Genomic DNA, 20,316 nt, shown 5'->3' with positions numbered 1-20,316 from the left:
TGCCGCCGCCACTGGCCCCCGTCAGCCGTCACACAGCCGCCGCTCGCCGAAGGGAAGAGAAAGAGAGAGGGGGAGGATGAAGAGAGCATGATTTATGTGGTCCCCACATGTCGGTGGATCCCACCCACACTTTTGGTGGATGACAAATGGGTCCCACACATATTTTTTTATTTCTAACGCCAACTAAGCGCCACGTTAACGTCACGTGGAAAGAAGACTGGTCAATACTGCCACGTAGGAGCCATGTCAGCGAAACCGCCCTCCAAAACCATCGAGGGAGTCAAATTGCTCCAGTTTTAAGAGTTGGGGGGGGTTTCAAAATATCCGGTTTTGTAGTTTAGGGCCACGGATTAAATTTTGATCAGTTTTGAGGGTCACAAAGTGAACTTATTCCTTTTCTTTTCGGTCTCTTTTGTCAAGGCGTAAATTCTGGCCCACTCTATCTTATGGGCCTCAATTTCTATGATGGGGTCGCACCCTATTTTCTGGAGATTTGGACCGAGCCGTGCTGCCTAGTGCCCTTGGTCACCACGGCGGCGCGGCGTGTCGCTAGGATTGCGGCTGCTGCAGTCCTGCCGTCTCGCCTCGTGAGCGGCAGCAGTAAACGCCGGCCGCCCGTAGGAACGGAGGGAGTCGGTGAACAAAGCCAGCTTCCGCCCCAAGCCGCGATGGTGGCGGTGGTTACTGGTTACTGGTTAGGATGGCGGATTGGGGATGGTGTCGCTGAAGAGAGGTAGTGAGCGATAGAGGAGATCTTGATTTGGCCAGAAGCTTATCAAGAGTTCGAAGATTGAAGAGGGGCTCCCGCTACTTTGTTTCTTCAGAGAATCAGAGAAGACCTTAAGGTAAAAGTAAATAAATTGCTCTTTGATTGTGCACTATTTTCCCTGGAAAAGTTTGGTGCTGTGAGCCTGTGACGATGGTAGTTGTCGAGCTCCAAGATCAATCGAGGAAAATGTGATAATTTTGGCACTTAGCTCTAAATCGTAGCCATGGATTGATCAAATTGTTGAATTGCTTATGAAGCAATTAGGGGGGGATAAACGGAATTCAGAAATATCTTCGATTCAGCTCCCTTAAAGACACTACTACACTAGGCAATGCCATGAATGTGTGATGATACAATACCAAAATTTGACTTGTGTCTTACTTTCTGTATACTGCAGATCATCTTGTTGCATAGTTGGTAGTCACTGTAGGGTCTTTTGAATTCACGAGGCTTGTCTCCTCAACCTTTAGCACTCCACTAAGCTTGTGCAGCTTTGGTATTTCCAGTAGAACTCTTACTTTCTGTATTCAGCTCATGAACTGAATGGTCTCTGAAAAACAGAAATAGCATAGATGAACTTCACTGAAAATATTACCAGTCCACATAAAAATGTGTAGAGAAAGTGTCTTACAGTAATTCACTGAAATTTTGTTTTGGTGGCATTTCCAGTTCATCCAAACCTCTCTCGAACATATCTAAAACCTGGGTTATTGTTGGTCGATGCATAGGTAATACTTGTACACACCACAAACCAATTAAAGTCATCTTTTTGGCAATTTGCTCAACCTCACTTGTGACTTGACAAGCTTGTAATCCGTCATCCAGAGCAAAGTGATCATAAATCCAATCTGGAAAATACTTTTCACTTGAATTTTCAACCATTTGTTTCGCATTTTTCCGGCCTCCGACCATCTCTAGCAGCATCATTCCATAACTGTAAACATCTGACTTTGTTGAAACAACTCCAAAGGTTCGATAGATAACTTCAGGAGCGATGAATCCAATTGTTCCTCTAGCACCTGTCATTGAAAGCTTGCTCTCCTTGGTACGGCACAGTTTGGCTAAACCAAAATCAGCAATCTTTGGGCAAAAATCCTGGTCTAGAAGGATGTTTTGAGGCTTTATATCGAAATGGATGATTCGTGTGTTACAACTATGGTGCAAGTATTCTAGCCCACGGGCAACCCTGATTGCAATTCCGTAAAGTTTTTCCCACCCTAGAATTTCTTTGGGATTTTCTGAATAAATATAGTTGTCCAAAGAACCATTGGGCATGTACTCATAAACAAGAGCTCGTTTTGAGCCCTCCAAACAAAACCCAAATAAGCTAACGATATTAATATGAGAGGTCCTGCCAATGCTCATAACCTCATTCACAAACTCCTCTCCATTTCCTTTTGAGTCATGCAAGAATTTCACAGCAACCATACGACCATCTTGTAACCTTCCTTTGAATACGACACCATAACCTCCTTCTCCAAGCTTATAATTAAGAAATGATGTTATCTTTGTTACCTCTGAATACTTGTATCTTGTTGGAGCTATGGATCCATAAGATTCTATGAGGGCCTCAATGTTCCTTTCACTGGTGCTGCTAGTCTTTGTGCAAAGGAGATGCCGTAGTTTTTTCCCCTTCCTATGCCATATCAGCACATATAGACATGGTAAGAGCAAGCCTGCTGCTGCTGCTGTCAAAACTGAGATTAAAACTCATGTTATTTCCTTTTACAAGATCATAATGGTATATCATGGCCATTTAATTTGCATGAACATCATTAGCTTTTCCTATTAATCTAAAAAAAGTGCAAGGTGACAAAAGCTACAAACAAGGTAAAAGGGCTTCTATATTTTATCCAAATCAACCAGTCATTTATAAGATTACACAAATTAAGGATATGTGTTTGCGTAATATTTTAGGTTATTATGGCTTCTGATTCAATGGTAAATGTTTTTAACATACCTATTAGTATGATCTTCCTGCCAGTTTTCTTGGTTCCTGCAATAACCACGAACTTAATTAACAAAAGTAATATAGTAGAACATTTGATATTGTCCCAAAACAAATGAAGTATCACGTTGGAAGTTCACATTCTTTAGATGATCTATACATATCTTCAAGTTAGTGAACTAATCCTTTGAACGATAAATCCTAGGTTTGATACAAGGGATAATTAACAATTACGTAGGTCATCTTGTCTGGATGAACATTCTATGTGGAGAACAACTCCTCTATTTCATTGCGTTCCTTGTGAAACTTAACATGATGGACAGAAGTAATACCCTGTTTTGAAATTCAACTAGCTGGGTGGCCCGCGCAATTGCGCGGCTAGCACCCAAATAAAATCATATATTTTTTAGCATGATTTTACTTAAAATTTATTAAATAGCTATCTCATGTCTTAAGAGTTTGAAAGATTAAACCTTATCATCCCCGTGTTTCTAATTATATATATTTTTTTAATAGTCACACCAGTTGCTACCCCTTATGACATCTCCTTCTTTATTTGCTTGTTCGATCTACCACTATTTCTATTCATTCTCCTTGAAACCTTTAAAAATTGTATCTTATAGTTTTTAGAGTTTATTATCATGTTGGGTTTCGTTTTTATAATTTTCAGACGTCTCGTCAAACGTTGCCATTATACTTCTCTATGGCTCGTCCACTGTCTCTTTTCTTAATTGTCATTGAGATTTTAAAAATCGAACATAATTATCGTTTCGGTTCATTTTTGCTTTCTAGAAATCCCGCCAAACCGTCAGCGGCTTTGCCATTGTACTTCTCTACGGCTCGCCCGCTGCGTCCCTTCTTTATTGTCATTGAGATTTTAAAATCGAACATGATTATCATTGTTTTTTTTTACTTTTTAGAAGTTCGGAACCTTTAAAAATTGAACCTTGTAGTTTTTAGAGTTTATTGTCTCGTTGGGTTTCATTTTTTATAATTTTTTAGAAGTCTCGTCAAACGATGCCACTATGCTCCTCTATGGTTCGTCCGCCGCCTACTCTTTCTTTATTATCATTGTGATTCTAAAAATTGAGCATAACTATCGTTGGAATTCATTTTTTATTTTCTAGAAGTCACGTCAAACATCAGCGGCTCTGAAACTATACTACTATACACCCCGCCCACTGCTTCTCATTTTTATTGCCATTGAGATTTTAAAAATTGAATATGATTATCAATGGGGTTTATTTTTTATTTTTTACTTTCTAGTAGTCCCGGCAATCGCATTGCTCGTTTGCTTCACGGCCTGCCTGTCGTCCATCCTTTTAATCGTCATTAGGATTCTATTTCGTATCAACCGCCACCGCTCTACTCCTTTATAGGCCTATTACTTAATTTATCTCGTCATGTGTTTTAGATGGTCTTTTCTTTCAATAGTCTTTATTTTTATCACAAGTTTTAGTTATTTATAAATTGTATTCCTAATTGAAATCTTATTTTTCTTTTTCTAATTTCAGAACTTATTTTTTTTCAAATTTTAATTAATATCGTATTGTGTTCTTTTAGTATTTTTATTTTTATTTTTTATTTTCAATTTCAGTTGTTTCAAAATTGTATTCCTACTTGAACTCTCTTTTAATTTTTCTAATTTTGAATATTATTTTATTTTTTATTCTGAATTTTATCTAATCTCGTATTGGGTTCTTATATGGATTCTTATTTGAATATTGCTTATTTTTAATTCCAAATTTCAGCTAATTTTAAATTGTATTCCTACTTGAACTCTTCTTTTTTTTCTAATTTTGGATTTTATTTTTTTATTCCCAATTTTAATTAATCTCGTAATTGGGTTCTTATATGGACTCTTTTTTTAATATTCCTTATTTTAATTCCGATTTTCAGCTATTTTATAATTGTATTCCTAATTGGACTATCCTTTTCTTTTCTAATTTTTATTTTATTTTATTTTTATTTTAAATTTTGATTAATCTAGTATTAGGTTCTTATATGGAAACTTCTTTCAATATTGCTTATTTTTAATTCCGAATTTCAGCTATTTTAAAATTGTATTTCTACTTGGGTCTCTTTTTTTCTTTCTAATTTTGGATTTTATTTTATTTTTATTTCGAATTTTGATTAATCTCGTATTGGGTTCTTATATGGAAACTTCTTTCAATATTGCTTATTTTTAATTTCGAATTTCAGCTATTTTTAGATTGTATTTCTACTTGGACTCTCCTTTTCTTTTTTTTTCTCCGATTAATGTGGGAATTTCTAGCCCCCACAGCGAACGTGGTGCCTTCTTTCAAAGCTGTATTTTATTATAAATTAAATTTTAGTTGTTAAAAATAATATCATTGGATATTCATTTAAATTTAATTTTATATGATTATGATTTTGTTGCTACAATGAAAAATTTAAAGTTAAAGTTTAGTTTTTAAGACCGTACTAAATTTGAACACGCCTTAGCGAGTTGGACGGAGAGATGTATCTCTACCGATGCATAAGTTTTCTGGTCTATTTACTCTTTTTTTCATCCATAGGTAAAAAAAAATATCACATTTTAATTCTAATTATACCGGCTCCAAAATATATATGCACGCACTGTGTTTGAATCCTAATCACCTGATCTGTTGATTGATCCTTAGTATCCATCTAGGATAAGGAAAGAATCAAAGTAGGAGTACGTCCACCTATTTGGACTTGTATTCTAGAACTTGATCAGTGTTGTCCGTTTGATCTAGCAGTTGTTTTCTATTCAGACTTCTATTATCAAAGTTAATCTACACCATCAAAGTCTAGTCCCAGTATAATCTAACAGTCTAGATTTTTCTTTTTTCTCTGATTAACGTGGGAATTTCTAGCCCCCACAGCGAACGTGGTGACTCCTTTCAAAGCTGTTTTAATAATATAACTAGCTGAGTGGCCCGCGCAATTGCGCGGCTAGCACCCATATAAAATTTATATTTTTAATACCTTTACTCAAAGTTTATTAAATAGTTATCTCGTTGTCTTAAGACTTTGAAAGACCAAACCTTATCATCATCGTGTTTCTAATTTTATAGTTTTTAAAAGCCACATCAGTTGCTACCCCTTACTTCTGTCATATCCTTCTTTATTTGCTTGCTCGGTCTACCACTGTTTCTATTCAATCTCTTTGGAACCTTTAAAAATTGGATCTTATAGTTTTTAGAGTTTATTGTCCTGTTGGGTTTTATTTTTATAATTTCTAGAAGTCCCGTAAAACGCTGCCGCCATTATACTCCTCTACGGCCATCCACTGCATCTTCTTTTTATTGTCATTGTTATTTTAAAAATCGAACATAATTATCGTTTTGATTCATTTATTTTTACTTTCTATAAGTTCCAGCAAAACGTCGGCGACGTTGTTGCAGTACTCCTCTACGGCTTGCCAGCTACCGCCTTTCTTTATTGTCATTGAGATTTTAAGATCAAACATAATTATCATTGGGGTTTATTTATTTTACTTTTTAGAAGCCCGAACCTTTAAAAATTGGACCTTATATTTTTTGAGTTTATTGTCTCATTGGGTTTTATTTTTTTATAATTTTTAGAAATCCCGTCAAACCCTGCCACTATTCTCCCTTACAACCTGTCCGCCACCTAATTTTTATTGTCATTAGGATTATAAAAATCGAAGATAACTATAATTGGAATTTATTTTTTTTACTTTCTAGAAATCTCACCAACCATCGGTGGCTTTGCCATTGTACTCTTGTACGACCCACCTGTTGCCTCTCATTTTTATTGTCATTGAAATTTTAAAAATCAAATATAATTATCATTGGGGTTTATCTTTTTTACTTTCTAGAAGTCCTGCCAAACGCCTTAACTGATTGCTTCACGACTTGCCCATCGTCCTTCCTTTTAATCATCATTAGGATTCTATTTGATGTTTTATTAATAGCTTTTACATGTCCCATCAACTGCCACCACTTTTCTCCTTTATAGGTCCGTAACTTAATTAATCTCGTAATGTGTTTGAGATGGTCTTTTCTTTTAATAGTTTTTATTTTTATCACTAATTTTAGTTATTTATAAATTGTATTCCAAGTTGAAATCTTATTTTTCTTGTTCTAATTTCAGATTTTTTTTGAATTTCAAATAATATTGTATTGTGTTCTTTTAATATTTTCATTTTTTATTTTCAATATCAGTTGTTTTAAAATTGTATTACTACTTGAACTCTCTTTTTAATTTGTCCAATTTCAGAATTTATTTTATTTTTTATTCCGAATTTTAATTAATCTACTATTGGGTTCTTATATGTACTCTTATTTCAATATTGCTTATATTTAATTCCGACTTTTAGTTGATTTTAAATTGTATTCCTACCTGAACTCTTCATTCCTTTTCTTTTTTTCAAATTTCAATTTTTTTTATTTTTTATTCCGAATTTTAATAATCTCGTATTGGGTTTTTATATGGACTCTTCTTTCAATATTGTTTAATTTTAATTCCGAATTTTAGTTATTTTAAAATTATATTTCTACTCGAACTCTTCTTTTCCTTTTCTTTGCTATTTTCACATTTTATTTTATTTTTATTCTGAATTTTAATTAATCTCGTATTGGGTTCTTATATGGACTCTTCTTTCAATAGTGCTTATTTTTAATTCCGAATTTCAGCTATTTTTAAATTATATTTCTACTTGGACTCTCCTTTTCTTTTTCTTAGATTAATGTGGGAATTTCTAACCCCCGCAGCGAACGTGGTGCCTCCTTTCAAGGTTGTTTTAATAATATAATAGATATATAGATAGATAGATAAGTAGGAGAGATTGTCGCCGAAATAAACGATAAACCTTGAAGAGTTTCGATGATGAGCCTCCTGCGGCGGTTCGTGTTTAAAAATTGAATATAACTATTGTTGGAATTCATTTTTTTATTTTCTAGAAGTCTCGCCAACCGTCGGCGGCTATGCAACTGTACTCCTCCTATACACCCCGCACGCTACTTCTCCTTTTTATTGTCATTGAGATTTTAAAAATCGAATAGGATTATCAATGGGGTTTTTTTCTTTTACATTCTAAAAGTCCCGGCAACCGCCTTACCCGTTTGCTTCACGGCCTGCCTGTCGTCCCTCCTTTTAATCATCATTAGGATTCTGTTTGGTGTTTTACTAAAAATTTTATATGTCGTATTAACCGCCACACTTTACTCTTTTATAGGCCTGTTAATTAATTTATCTCGTCGTGTGTTTTAGATGGTCTTTTTTCAATAGTCTTTATTTTTTATCATCAATTTTTGTTATTTATAAATTGTATTCCTAATTGATTTATTTCTTTTTCTAATTTCAGAATTTATTTTTTCCAAATTTTAATTAATACCATATAGTGTTCTTTTAATATTTTTATTTTTTATTTTTTTGAATTTAAGTTGTTTCAAAATTGTATTCCTACTTGAACTCTCTTTTAGTTTTTCTAATTTTGGATATTATTTTATTTTTTTATTCTGAATTTTAATTAATCTCGTATTGGGTTTTTATATGGATTCTTGTTTCAATATTGCTTATTTTTAATTCTGAATTTCAGTTAATTTTAAATTGTAATCCTACTTGAACTCTTATTTTCTTTTTTTGCTAATTTTGGATTTAATATTTATTTTATTCCAAATATTAACTAATATCGTATTGGGTTCTTATATGGACTCTCCTCTCAATATTCCTTATTTTTAATTACTAATTTCAGTTATTTTTAAATTGTATTCCTATTTGGACTCTCCTTTTATTTTCAAATTTCCAATTTTATTTTATTTTTATTATTAATTTTGATTAATCTCATATTGGGTTATTATATGGACTCTTCTTTCCATATTGCTTTTTTTAATCCCGAATTCAGCTATTTTTGAATTGTATTTCTACTTGGACTCTCCTTTTCTTTTCTCCAATTAATGTGGGAATTTCTAGCCCCACAGCGAACGTGGTGTCTCCTTTCAAAGCTCGGCCTAGACCTCGTCGGCGGGAGGGCCGACGCCAAGGACAGTGGAGGGGTGCTCCAGGTCAGCGCGCGCACGGGGAACCCAAGGCGACTGCGAGGAGGTGAAGGTGCGGCGGTGCCGCTTCCCAGAAAGCTCCGGTGAACTTAGGGGCTTTAAGTCCGTTAAGTAACCCAAACCTTTAGGTTAATTGATTTGGATTTTAACTCTTAGGGTTCTAACCTGAAATTAGGGTTCTTCGAATTTTGGGAATTTTGTCGGGAAATTTCAATCTATTTTATTCCCTCTTTTCGAGTTAGGGGAGTTTTAATATTGTTTATCCTCTTTTAATTTTAGGAACTTCAATCTAGTTTATCCCTTTGCTCAATTTTGGTTTTTCCTTTTTTTGCTTTGGCAAGCGTTTCATCGTGCGGGTGGGGACGGAAGGCGCCGCTCGGTCCCCTCGGAAAGATTTAGATTAAGATTAAGATAAGATAAAATTTTCAAGGACGACGGAAGTAAATTGAATCGGATTATTTTTTTTGTTTTAATGTTTTTTCGCCTTTTTTTCGTTATTACTTGTTACGGACAACGGAAACGCTTTCAATTTTGTAAGTAGAGGAAACGCTTTCAATTTTGTAAGTAAGTAGAGGAAACGCTTTCAATTTTGTAAGTAAGTAGATATAGAGATAGAGAAGATAGAGATATATAGTATCGTGTCACATATAATATGATAGGATTCGATTTTTTTCCGCGTCACATATAATTTCTTTATTTTGGAATCAGACAGATTTGTTTTTTATTTTTTCGTCCCTTTTTTACCGCGTCCACAGAATTCGATTCATTTTTTTGCCCGGTTTTTTCACCCGATTTTTCCCCGGTTTTTTTTTTGCCCGGTTCCTTTTTTTAATCGGAACGATTCTTTTTTTTATTTTTTTCGCCTTTTTTATTTGGAATCAGACGCCTGATTTTTTTTCGTCCAATTCCTTTTTTTATAATAGGACTGATTCTTTTATTTTTTTTTTGCCCTTTTTTACACAGAATCGGATTTTTTTTCGCCCGTTTTTTTTCTCGGTCAGATTTACGGACGACGGAAACACCTCTTGTTTTTTAAGGACTATATAGATAGAGATAACGTGATAATTTCTTTAGAGCGAATATAGTACAATTTAAGTGCATAAATATTTTATTATACATGCATGTATAATTAGATTTAGTGTATAACTCTTATCTTCTGTTTTATAGATAAAATTGTAGCATTGTAATTTAGTCCTACCATAATCTATTGGAATAGATTTTAATCTACCTTTGAGCGCTTAATAATTAACATAATATTTGCTTGTTCTTTCGTGGATGAACGTGCATGACTCTAATTACTTCCACGCCATATGAATATCCGATTCCAATTGCAAATCTCACTAAAGATTTACAGGCTCAAAAGGCCATACGCATGCATGCAAATACATGCATGTCCGACTCCTAGTCAAATTAGTCCAAATACATGCGTGTCCGATTCCTAGTCAATCTCTCTATATGTTTTTCTTTTGGACTCACGTATTTTGCTGGTTGATCTGGACCATCAAAATCTACACAAATACAATCCAACGACACATATATTTCTCTTTTTTTTTTCCAATTAACGTGGAAATTTTTAACCTCCACAGCGAACGTGGTGCCTTCTTTCAAGGCTGTTTTAATAATATAACTAGCATGGTAGCCCGCGCAGATTGCGCGGCTAGCATCATTATATTTTATCTCATATAATAGCATATATGTTTTCTCATTATATTATTCAAATATATTAAAATGACAACAAAATTTTGAATTTTACAATAACTTTACGAAACTACTAATGTGTAATATTCATATTGTATTTTATATACGTGTTAGTTATTAATTATTTTTAATATCAAATTTTAGTTATTTGTAAATTATATATATTCCTATATGAACTCTATACTCGTCTTTTAATATTTATTTTTTTTAATTCTGAATTTTTATTATTTTTAATTGTATTTCTATGTGTACTCTAAACTCATCTTTCAATATTCTTTAATTTTTAATTTCAAATTTCAGATTGTATTCCTATATTGACTTTAAACTCTTCTTCCCATGTTATTCTTAATTTTTAATTTTAGTTATTTGTAAATTGTATTTTTATACAGACTCTAAACACTACTTTTAATTTTATTATCTTTATTCCGAATTTTAATTAGTTTTAAATTCCTATATGAACTCTATACTCTACTTCTAATATTTCTTTTTTTTAATTCCGAATTTCTATTTTTTCCTAATTGTATTTCTATATGAACTCTATACTCTACTTCTAATATTCTTTATTTTTAATTCCGAATTTCTATTATTTCCTAATTATATTTCTATATGGACTCTATACTCTACTTCTAATATTCCTTATTTTTAATTCTAAATTTCAGTTATTTTCTAATTGTATTTCTATATGAACTCTAGTCTCCTCTTCTAATATTCCTTATTTTCTAATTCCGAATTTCAACTATTTCTAAATTGTATTTCAATATAGACTCTAGTCTCATCTTCTAATATTTCTTATTTTTTAATTCTGAATTTCATCTATTTCTAAATTGTATTTCTATATAAACTCATCTTTCAATATTCTTTAATTTTTAATTTCAAATTTCTGTTACTTCTAAATTGTATTCCTATATTGACTTTAAACTCTTCTTCCCATGTTTTTCTTAATTTCGAATTTTAGTTATTTGTAAATTATATTTTTATACGGACTCTAAACTCTACTTTTAATTTTATTATGTTTATTCCGAATTTTAGTTAGTTTTAAATTCCTATATGGACTCTATACTCTACTTCTAATATTCCTAATATTTTAATTCCGAATTTCTATTTTTTTTCTTAATTGTATTTCTATATGAACACTATACTCTACTTCTGATATTCTTTATTTTTAATTTCGAATTCTAGTTATTTCCTAATTGTATTTCTATATGGACTCTAGTCTTCTCTTCTAATATTCCTTATTTATTAATTCCGAATTTCAACTATTTCTAAATTGTATTTCTATATGGACTATAGTTTCCTCTTATAATATTCCTTATTTTTTAATTCCGAATTTCAGTTGTTTCTAAATTGTGTTTCTATATGAACTCTGCATTTTTTTTCTCCGATTAATGTGGGAATTTCTAGGCCATGAGAGCGAACGTGGAGGCTCCTTTTTCTATTCCTTTAATAATATAACTAGCATGGTGGCCCGCGCAGATTGCGCGGCTAGCATCATTATATTTTCTTTCATATAATAGCATATATATTTTCTCAATGTATTATTCAAATATATTAAAATGACAACATAATTTTAAATTTTGAACTAACTTTACGAAACTACTGATGTGTAATATTCATATTGTATTTTATATACATGTTAGTTATTAATTATTTTTAATATTAAATTTTAGTTATTTGTAAATTATATTCCTATATTGACTCTAGACTCGTCTTTTAATATTTCTTTTTTTTAAATCCGAATTTTCGCTAACTGTAAATTGTACTTCTATGTAGACTCTAGCCTCTTCTTCCAATATTATTTATTTTTAATTCTGAATTTTTATTATTTTTTATTGTATTTTTATGTGGACTCTAAACTAATCTTTCAATATTCTTTAATGTTTAATTTCGAATTTCAGTTACTTCTAAATTGTATTCCTATATTAATTTAGACACTTCTTCCCATATTTTTTTTAATTTTGAATTTTAGTTATTTGTAAATTGTATTTTTATATGAACTCTAAACTCTACTTTTAATTTTATTATGTTTATTCTGAATTTTAGTTAGTTTTAAATTCCTATATGGACTATATACTCTACTTCTAATATTTCTTATTTTTAATTTCGAATTTCTATTATTTCTTAATTGTATTTATATATGGACTCTATAGTCTACTTCTAATATTCCTTATTTTTAATTCCGAATTTCTATTATTTCATAATTGTATTTATATATATGGACTCTATAGTCTACTTCTAATATTCCTTATTTTTAATTCCGAATTTCTATTATTTCCTAATTGTATTTCTATATGGACTCTATACTCTACTTCTAATATTCCTTATTTTTAATTTCAAATTTCAGTTATTTCCTAATTGTATTTCTATATGGACTCTAGTCACCTCTTCTAATATTCTTTATTTTTTTATTCCGAATTTCAACTATTTCTAAATTGTATTTCTATATGGACTCTAGTCTCCTCTTTTAATATTTCTTATCTTTTAATTCCGAATTTCAGCTATTTCTAAATGTATTTCTATATGGACTATGTTTTTTTCTTTTTCTCCGATTAATATGAGAATTTCTAGTTATTTCCTAATTGTATTTCTATATGGACTCTATACTCTACTTCTAATATTCCTTATTTTTAATTCCGAAATTCATTTATTTTCTAATTGTATTTCTATATGAACTCTATACTCTACTTCTAATATTCCTTATTTTTAATTCCGAATTTCAGTTATTTCCTAATTGTATTTCTATATGTACTCTAGTCTCCTCTTCTAATATTCCTTATTTTTTAATTCCGAATTTCAACTATTTCTAAATTGTATTTCTATATGGACTCTATGCTCTCCTTCCAATATTATTTATTTTTATTTCTGAATTTTTATTATTTCTAATTGTATTTCTATGTGGACTCTAAACTCATCTTTCGATATTCTTTAATTTTTATTTTCGAATTTCAGTTACTTCTAAATTGTATTCCTATATTGACTTTAAACTCTTCTTCCTATGTTTTTCTTAATTTCGAATTTTAGTTATTTGTAAATTGTATTTTTATACGGACTCTAAACTCTACTTTTAATTTTATTATGTTTGTTCTAAATTTTAGTTAGTTTTAAATTCCTATATGGACTCTATACTATACTTCTAATATTCCTTATTTTTTAATTCCGAATTTTTTTTCTTAATTGTATTTCTATATGGACTCTGTACTATACTTCTAATATTCCTTATTTTTTAATTCCGATTTTTTTTCTTAATTGTATTTCTATATGGACTCTATACTCTACTTCTAACATTCCTTATTTTTAATTCCGAATTTCAGTTATTTCCTAATTGTCTATATGGACTCTAGTCTACTCTTCTAATATTCCTTATTTTTAATTCCGAATTTCAGTAATTTTCTAATTGTATTTCTATATGGACTCTAGTCTTCTCTTCTAATATTCCTTATTTTTTAATTCCGAATTTTAACTATTTCTAAATTGTATTTCTATATGGACTCTAGTCTCCTCTTCTAATATTCCTTATTTTTTAATTCCGAATTTCATCTATTTCTAAATTGTATTTCTATATGGACTCTGCCTTTTCTTTTTCTCTGATTAATGTGAGAATTTCTAGGCCATGAGAGCGAACGTGGAGGCTCCTTTTTCTATTCCTTTAATAATATAATAGATAGATAGATAGATTCCTCTATTTTGTTTTGAAGTGAAACTTATCTTGTGTTCCAGATGCAGCCTTATGATAGGTTATGGCCATGGGCTTTATGTCGTCTGAATGGGCAGTATGCAATTTGGAACCAAGAAAGCCGCTGCTGGTGCTGGGTAAGAAATGAATATGGCCCTATTTGGAAGCAGGATATCAGAGAAATTCACAGTACTTCCACACATGGCTCAATATCTGCCAGGAAACGGCAGCTTATAAACGAACTTACCGCACATGAACCCGGAGGACGTTATGCCTTCGGGGCATTGGCAGTCTAGCCCATCGTAGGTGACATTCACCCGACACCAGCGGCCGCTCCTCGAGCAATCTTCGCAGTCGTCCGGCCCTGCCGTGTAGTCGAGAAGAAACCCACCCTTGATGAGCCGCTCGTAGTCCTTGGCCGCTGCACCGTCGTACCCCAGCACCGGGATCATCGACACCGTGCAGTTCCCCGGCTGTTGTCTCAAATCGTCGTCAGGCTTGTACCTCCCCGCAAGCCAGGCATACGAGTTGGGCGATTCATTTTCCGCACAACTCACGGGCGCCCAAGAAGGTGGAAGCTGCTGCAACCGACTCTGGTTGCAGTTGTAGAGGAAGATGAGCTCCCGGTTTATGGGGCTAATCTTGAACGGCGTGAGGCCGAGGTCGGAGGAGGCGTTGACAAAGCTCTCGATGACGCACTGGCCGTCCGTCAACTGCTCGTTTGTGACCATGAAGGAGCTGTTGTGGTAGAAGATGTGCTGGATTTGGTACGTCCAGAACCCGTTCTTGAGGGAAGCATTTCTGTGGTCGCACGTGACCTGAAAAGCTCGGTAGCCACACTCCGGCGGATGCTTGCCGGCGAGCCAGAACGGATAGCCGATGGTAAGGTTCCCACACCTCGCCGGCTCGCAGAACGGCGATGTGGTGTTGGTCGTGTTTATGGCATCAACAGTGGAGCTAGCTATTGGGAGAGTGAGCAGTAGCATGGCTAAGCAGAGCACGACAGATGCAGGGGCAGGAAACAGATGCATCTCCTGTAGTGCAAGTGATCAAGACCACGGTGTACTACTCCTCGATCGACGCGGAGCAGATTTGGGCGACGCTAGTCGAGAAGATAATTGATGCCACGAGTATACTGAAGATGTGCAGCTGATTGAGCGTGGCTGCTACTGGCTAGTACTATATGCGGAGATGGTGCCTTATGCAGTAGAACAGCTAGTCCGAGTTGAAAGCTCTGTTATTGTTTGACGTGTGGAAACTTCCGCGTGCATATCGGTTCATTTTAGCGAAATAACACTATTGCGCGTGTGGATTGCCACTTATTTGGCTCAACTTGCACCGCCTGAAAAAACTCGGAATTTGGTCTCTAAATTTGTGTGTTCAGGCCATGAACAAAGGCTGTGTTTAGATTCAAAGTTTGGATCCAAACTTCAGTCCTTTTCTATCACATCAACCTGTCATACACACACAACTTTTCAGTTATATCATCTTCAATTTCAACCAAAATCTAAACTTTACGCTGAACTAAACACAGCCAAAACTAGAGTAGACCGTGTCGTCTGTAGACTATAGCAGTATTGACAGTTTGACACCACTTGGAAGGAGGCCGCCAACACACTGGTCCACAAGCGGTGACCGCATTTAGAGCTACGGCAAGTCACGCACTAGCTCAGATCAAGACGTTAGCAGCTCTGCCTTTTAGGAAAGACAAAAAACAATTCACTAGTGCGTAATACTACTATTTTCTCTTCCTGTCTTCCATTACCTTATCATGCTTGACTGTGCTGCATATACTTTCTCCGTCCTATAAAAAACGAATCTAGAACCGGATATGATATATTCTATGACATATGTCCAGATTCATTCTACTAAAATATGTCATATTCGATACTAGATTGGTTTTTTATGAAACGGAGAAAGTACCTTGGAAGTTCCGACGTGGAGCAAGGCGAGCTGCCAAAGTCCGGTGTTGGTTGGTAAAACTTTTTTTTTCCATATTTGTTTCAAACTTTTTTAATAGATGCTTCGATTTTCATTATTAGTACTGACTGGTTTACCACTTGGTTCCAAGTTGCCACCATATTATTTGGAGGTTCATGTAGACTAAGCGCGTGCACTGTTGGATACTTGCTCAAATGGATGAGCTCATGAATGAAGATACTTGATCAAATGGATAAGCTCACGAACGAACTTACCAGACTTCTGCGGCGGCGGCGGCTGCCATGTCAAGAGGAAACCATATCACTGATGAGCTGCTCGTAGTTGCTCGCGTTTGCCTCGCCATCTCTGCCCCTCACCGGCACGATCACGGCGTCGCAGCCCTCTAGTAAGTGTACAGACTCGTTGTAACTCTCCTCGAGGCGAGCGAACGTGTTGTTGCTTCATTTCGTCTCGACGAGACCGAGGAGACGCCGCACCGCCGCCGTCGGAGGCTTGGTGCAGTTGTAGAAGATAAGATTATGGTTGACACGGCTAATCGAGAATGGCCAACCGAAGCTTGGAGGAGGTATTGGACCTCGGGACATGGCAGCCACTGGAGTTGTCGAAGTCGTCCATCTTTCGGACATCGGTGACAAGCAAGGAGCTGTTGCTGTAGAAGATGTCGATGATCTGGAACTTGAACTGCCGGTTCTTCTGAGGGTAACCGAGATAAGGGCGAAGAGGGACGGGGTTGTGAATAGAGTATATAATGAATTAATATCATGTGCTTAAAGAAGCTAACTCATCTTCTTATTGTGACTTGTTACTGATCTATTCGCTCGTCTATAGGACATGGCCGGTTAGCTGGTCTCCAACCGCTGTGGTTTTCTTGTTTGAAATGGCAGGAGGAAAGAATCGAAGAGATGCCAATAAACGTGTTCGTAATAGTTTCAGTAATAGTTTCAGCCTTTCAGGGAGGCTGGGAGGGTGAACTTACCAGAAGATGTCACTGGCAGCTCTGGCGGTGGAGGCACTGGCGGTGGCAGGTTCCCCCATGTTATGAGGAAGCCTCCACGCACGAGCTCCACATACCTGCTGGCGTTCGCCTTGCCATCAGGCGGCTTCAGCACCGGCGAGAAGACGGTGCTGTTTCTGCTGCAGCCTTCCAAATAGTACTTGTCGTAGTCGCCCTCCCCGTCGTAACGCCCTCCCAGCCGAGCAAACGTGTTGTTACCGCATCTCGTCTCCACGAGCCCCAGTTTTTGCTGCTGCTCCGCCGGCGGCGCCTTGGTGCAGTTGTAGAAGACGAGGTTGTGATTGGAAGGGCTGATTGTAAACGTGACGGGCAGCTTGGCGAAGGTGTTAAACACTGGGATACTGCAGCCGGTGGAGCTATTCAGGCGAGCTAGCTTATGGACATCAAAGACGAGCATAGTACGGTCCCCATATGATATGTTGATGATATCAAACCCGGTGTCCGTAGAGCTTCGAAGAGTTGCGACGCCGGTGGAGTAGTTGCAATATACCTGGAAATCCAGACGACCACACGGCTTATCCGCCTGGCCCTGGGTGATCCAGAACGGAGAGGAGATATTCAGGTGGCCGCATTTCTGGCTGCCCAGGCAGCCTCCTCCTCCTTCCTCCTCGGCTCCCCTCGCCGCCGCGGCGAGCATCAGCGGTAACCAGTATAAGGCGAAAAAGCAAGTAGGGGCCATTGGACTATTGGAGGTTGGAGCATGAGATGAGATTCGGAAGATTTGTACTGGTAACGAACAGGGAGTTCATAAATTATTGAATCGATCGATGACGCGTTGTGTACTGGTGACGCAAGTCTGACCTTTTCTTCGATCACGTTGGTTTAGGCCGTGTTTAGATTCAGGCGCGAAAAGTTCGGGCGTGCCATACTAGATATGCGAATACTTTGAAGTATTAAACGTAGACTAATAAGAAAACAAATTACAGATTCCGCCTGTAAACTAGGAGACGAATTTATTAAATCTAATTAATCCATTATAAGTAAATATCTACTGTAACACCATATTGTCAAATTATGGAACAATTAGGTTTAAAAGATTCGTCTCGCAATTTACACGCAATCTGTGTAATTAGTTTTTTTTCTATATTTAATACTTCATACATGTATCCAAACATTCGATGTAGGAACTAAAAAGGGCCTTAGTTTGCGCCATGGGAATTGGAAATATCTCATGTTTTCTTTCTTTCTTTCTTTTTTTAAAGGAAATCTCAAATGTCTTCTAAACGAGGAACGGAGACCTTGAGATGGGGTGCCTGAATTTAAACAAGATCACTGCATGTACTAATCTTTTTTTTGCAAAACTCTTACAAACAATAATCTCAATCGGTTGATTTAAATAGATGAAAGTTATAGATAACTTAGCTGTACTCACAGCGTGACATTTAGTATTAATAAGAGTTTATAATAAGGGAGTAGCTATATTTATAGCGCCATATTTTTCACCAAAAAATAGTCGGCATGTATTTACATTGTAAGTCCCTACATTACATATGTAATTTTAGTTTATTTACGATGTAAGTCTCAAAATTACATATGTAAGTGGGATGTAACTACTGTGTAAATTTATATAAATATATGATGAAAAGTGGGGAACGCCTACGGATCGGTCGCCCCGGACCGATCCGGGGCTAGGGAAATCGGGCGCTAGCACCCGATTTACGTGCAAAACTACTTTAAACTGATTTTTTCTCCTAAATTACTTATCCAAATCATAATCCGATTGCACCATTAAATTCATTGCAATTAAATCTTCAAAACAAGACCACATATGGATATATTACGACGAAAAAAAATAGCTTATTATTGAATTATTTTTAAATGTTGCACGATGTTCCACCAGATATATCGGAATTGTTTCACTAAGTAGATCGAAAATGTTTCACTCGTTTAAATCGGGGTGTTGTTTCACCTTATATAAAAACAATGTTTCAGCAAATAGTGAAAGAATGTTTCAGTTCACTGCAACATTAGATCTATACATAGTGAAACATTGTGAGTACACAATGTGAAACATTTTTCGGTGGAACAAAAAATAAACCAAATTTTCTTAATAGGGGGTTTCCAAAATATGTGCGTTTTTTTTGTTGCAATGGAATGTTTTGTTCACTGCAACGTTAGATCTATACATAGTGAAATATTGTGAGTACACTAGGTGAAACATTTTTAGTGGAACAAAAAATAAACCAAATTCCCTTAATAGAGAGTTTCCAAAATATGTGGGTTTTTTGTTGCAAAAGAATATTTTAATTTAATGCAATATTAGATCTATAAATAGTAAAACATTGTAAGTATACTAGATGAAACATCTTTGGTAGAAAAAAAGAGAGAGAAGTAGGTGGGTCCAGCAGATACGCACGTGGGGGAAGGGGCGCGCGGGGGGAGCGCCCGATCCGGCTCCCCCCCGCACCGGTCGCCCGGAGTAGAGCATTATCGTGAAAAGTGGTATTTTTTTTCAAGAAAACTATCGACTAAGACATAACAATTCCGTATATAAAACCAATCAGAAGATCAGGTGGATGCAGCTGCCGCAGCGTTTGCATGTGAACAAATCCAATGGACACGGAAACCGACTAAGATTTGTGAAAAAAAAATTGTCGCCATCTTTATAGCAATTCCGTTATAATAATTTTGCCCCGTTCGATCTCTCAATTGATAGAAAAATTTTCGGTGCACGTAAAACGAGAAATCTCATTAGCACATAACTAATTAAATATTAATTATTATAAAATTAAAAAATGTAGTTATTTGAATATTTTAAACAACTTTTACACAAATTTTTTTTATCAAAAACGTATAATTTAAGAGTTTGAAAAACATGCTAACGAAGAACAAGAAAGTTAAAGTTTGGAGTTGAGAAAAAAATAATATACAATATTAATTATAAATTAATTATATACCATAATATACAATATTCCTTATATTATGGTGATCTGATTCAAATTAATGTATTTTTGCCCATGATAAGCCCTTTTTTATATGCTAAACCGTATTTTTCTTAGATACGTCTATATATAATTTCTCAAATATTTGGTGTATAGTCAACTGCTACAATGGTCAAATCAGGGGCAAAAGAGTCATTTGAAGTCCCCTTTAGTGCTGGTAAAGCTGACATGGCCCTTCCCTTAGATAAAATTGGTAATTTGTAAAAATTCATTCTCTCCTGTGGTATTTCTGTAAATTTGGAAGAGTGGCGATGTCAAGAGTGCCGCTTCGTAAGAGTGGCAAATAGTTAAAAACCCCCTCGATGGATGGCGGCTGATTCCT

The 20,316-nt window shown here is 35.0% G+C and overlaps 1 protein-coding gene and 1 pseudogene across 1 annotated transcript; both read right to left on the bottom strand.

Annotated features, from left to right (window-relative positions):
* Positions 1–956: 956 nt before the first annotated feature.
* On the bottom strand, positions 957–15,274 carry LOC4325677 (LEAF RUST 10 DISEASE-RESISTANCE LOCUS RECEPTOR-LIKE PROTEIN KINASE-like 2.4; annotated as a pseudogene).
* Positions 15,275–16,978: 1,704 nt separating this feature from the next.
* Positions 16,979–17,689, bottom strand: LOC107276971 (uncharacterized). Its single transcript, XM_026022520.2, has one exon. The coding sequence runs from the start codon at positions 17,687–17,689 to the stop codon at positions 16,979–16,981; it is 711 nt and encodes a 236-aa protein (XP_025878305.2).
* Positions 17,690–20,316: the final 2,627 nt, after the last annotated feature.

The sequence above is a fragment of the Oryza sativa genome, chromosome 1 (genome assembly GCF_034140825.1).
Source record: "Oryza sativa Japonica Group chromosome 1, ASM3414082v1".
NCBI lineage: Eukaryota > Viridiplantae > Streptophyta > Magnoliopsida > Poales > Poaceae > Oryza > Oryza sativa.
Note: the sequence above shows the minus strand (reverse complement) of the source record. Positions and strands in the feature narration are given on the sequence as shown.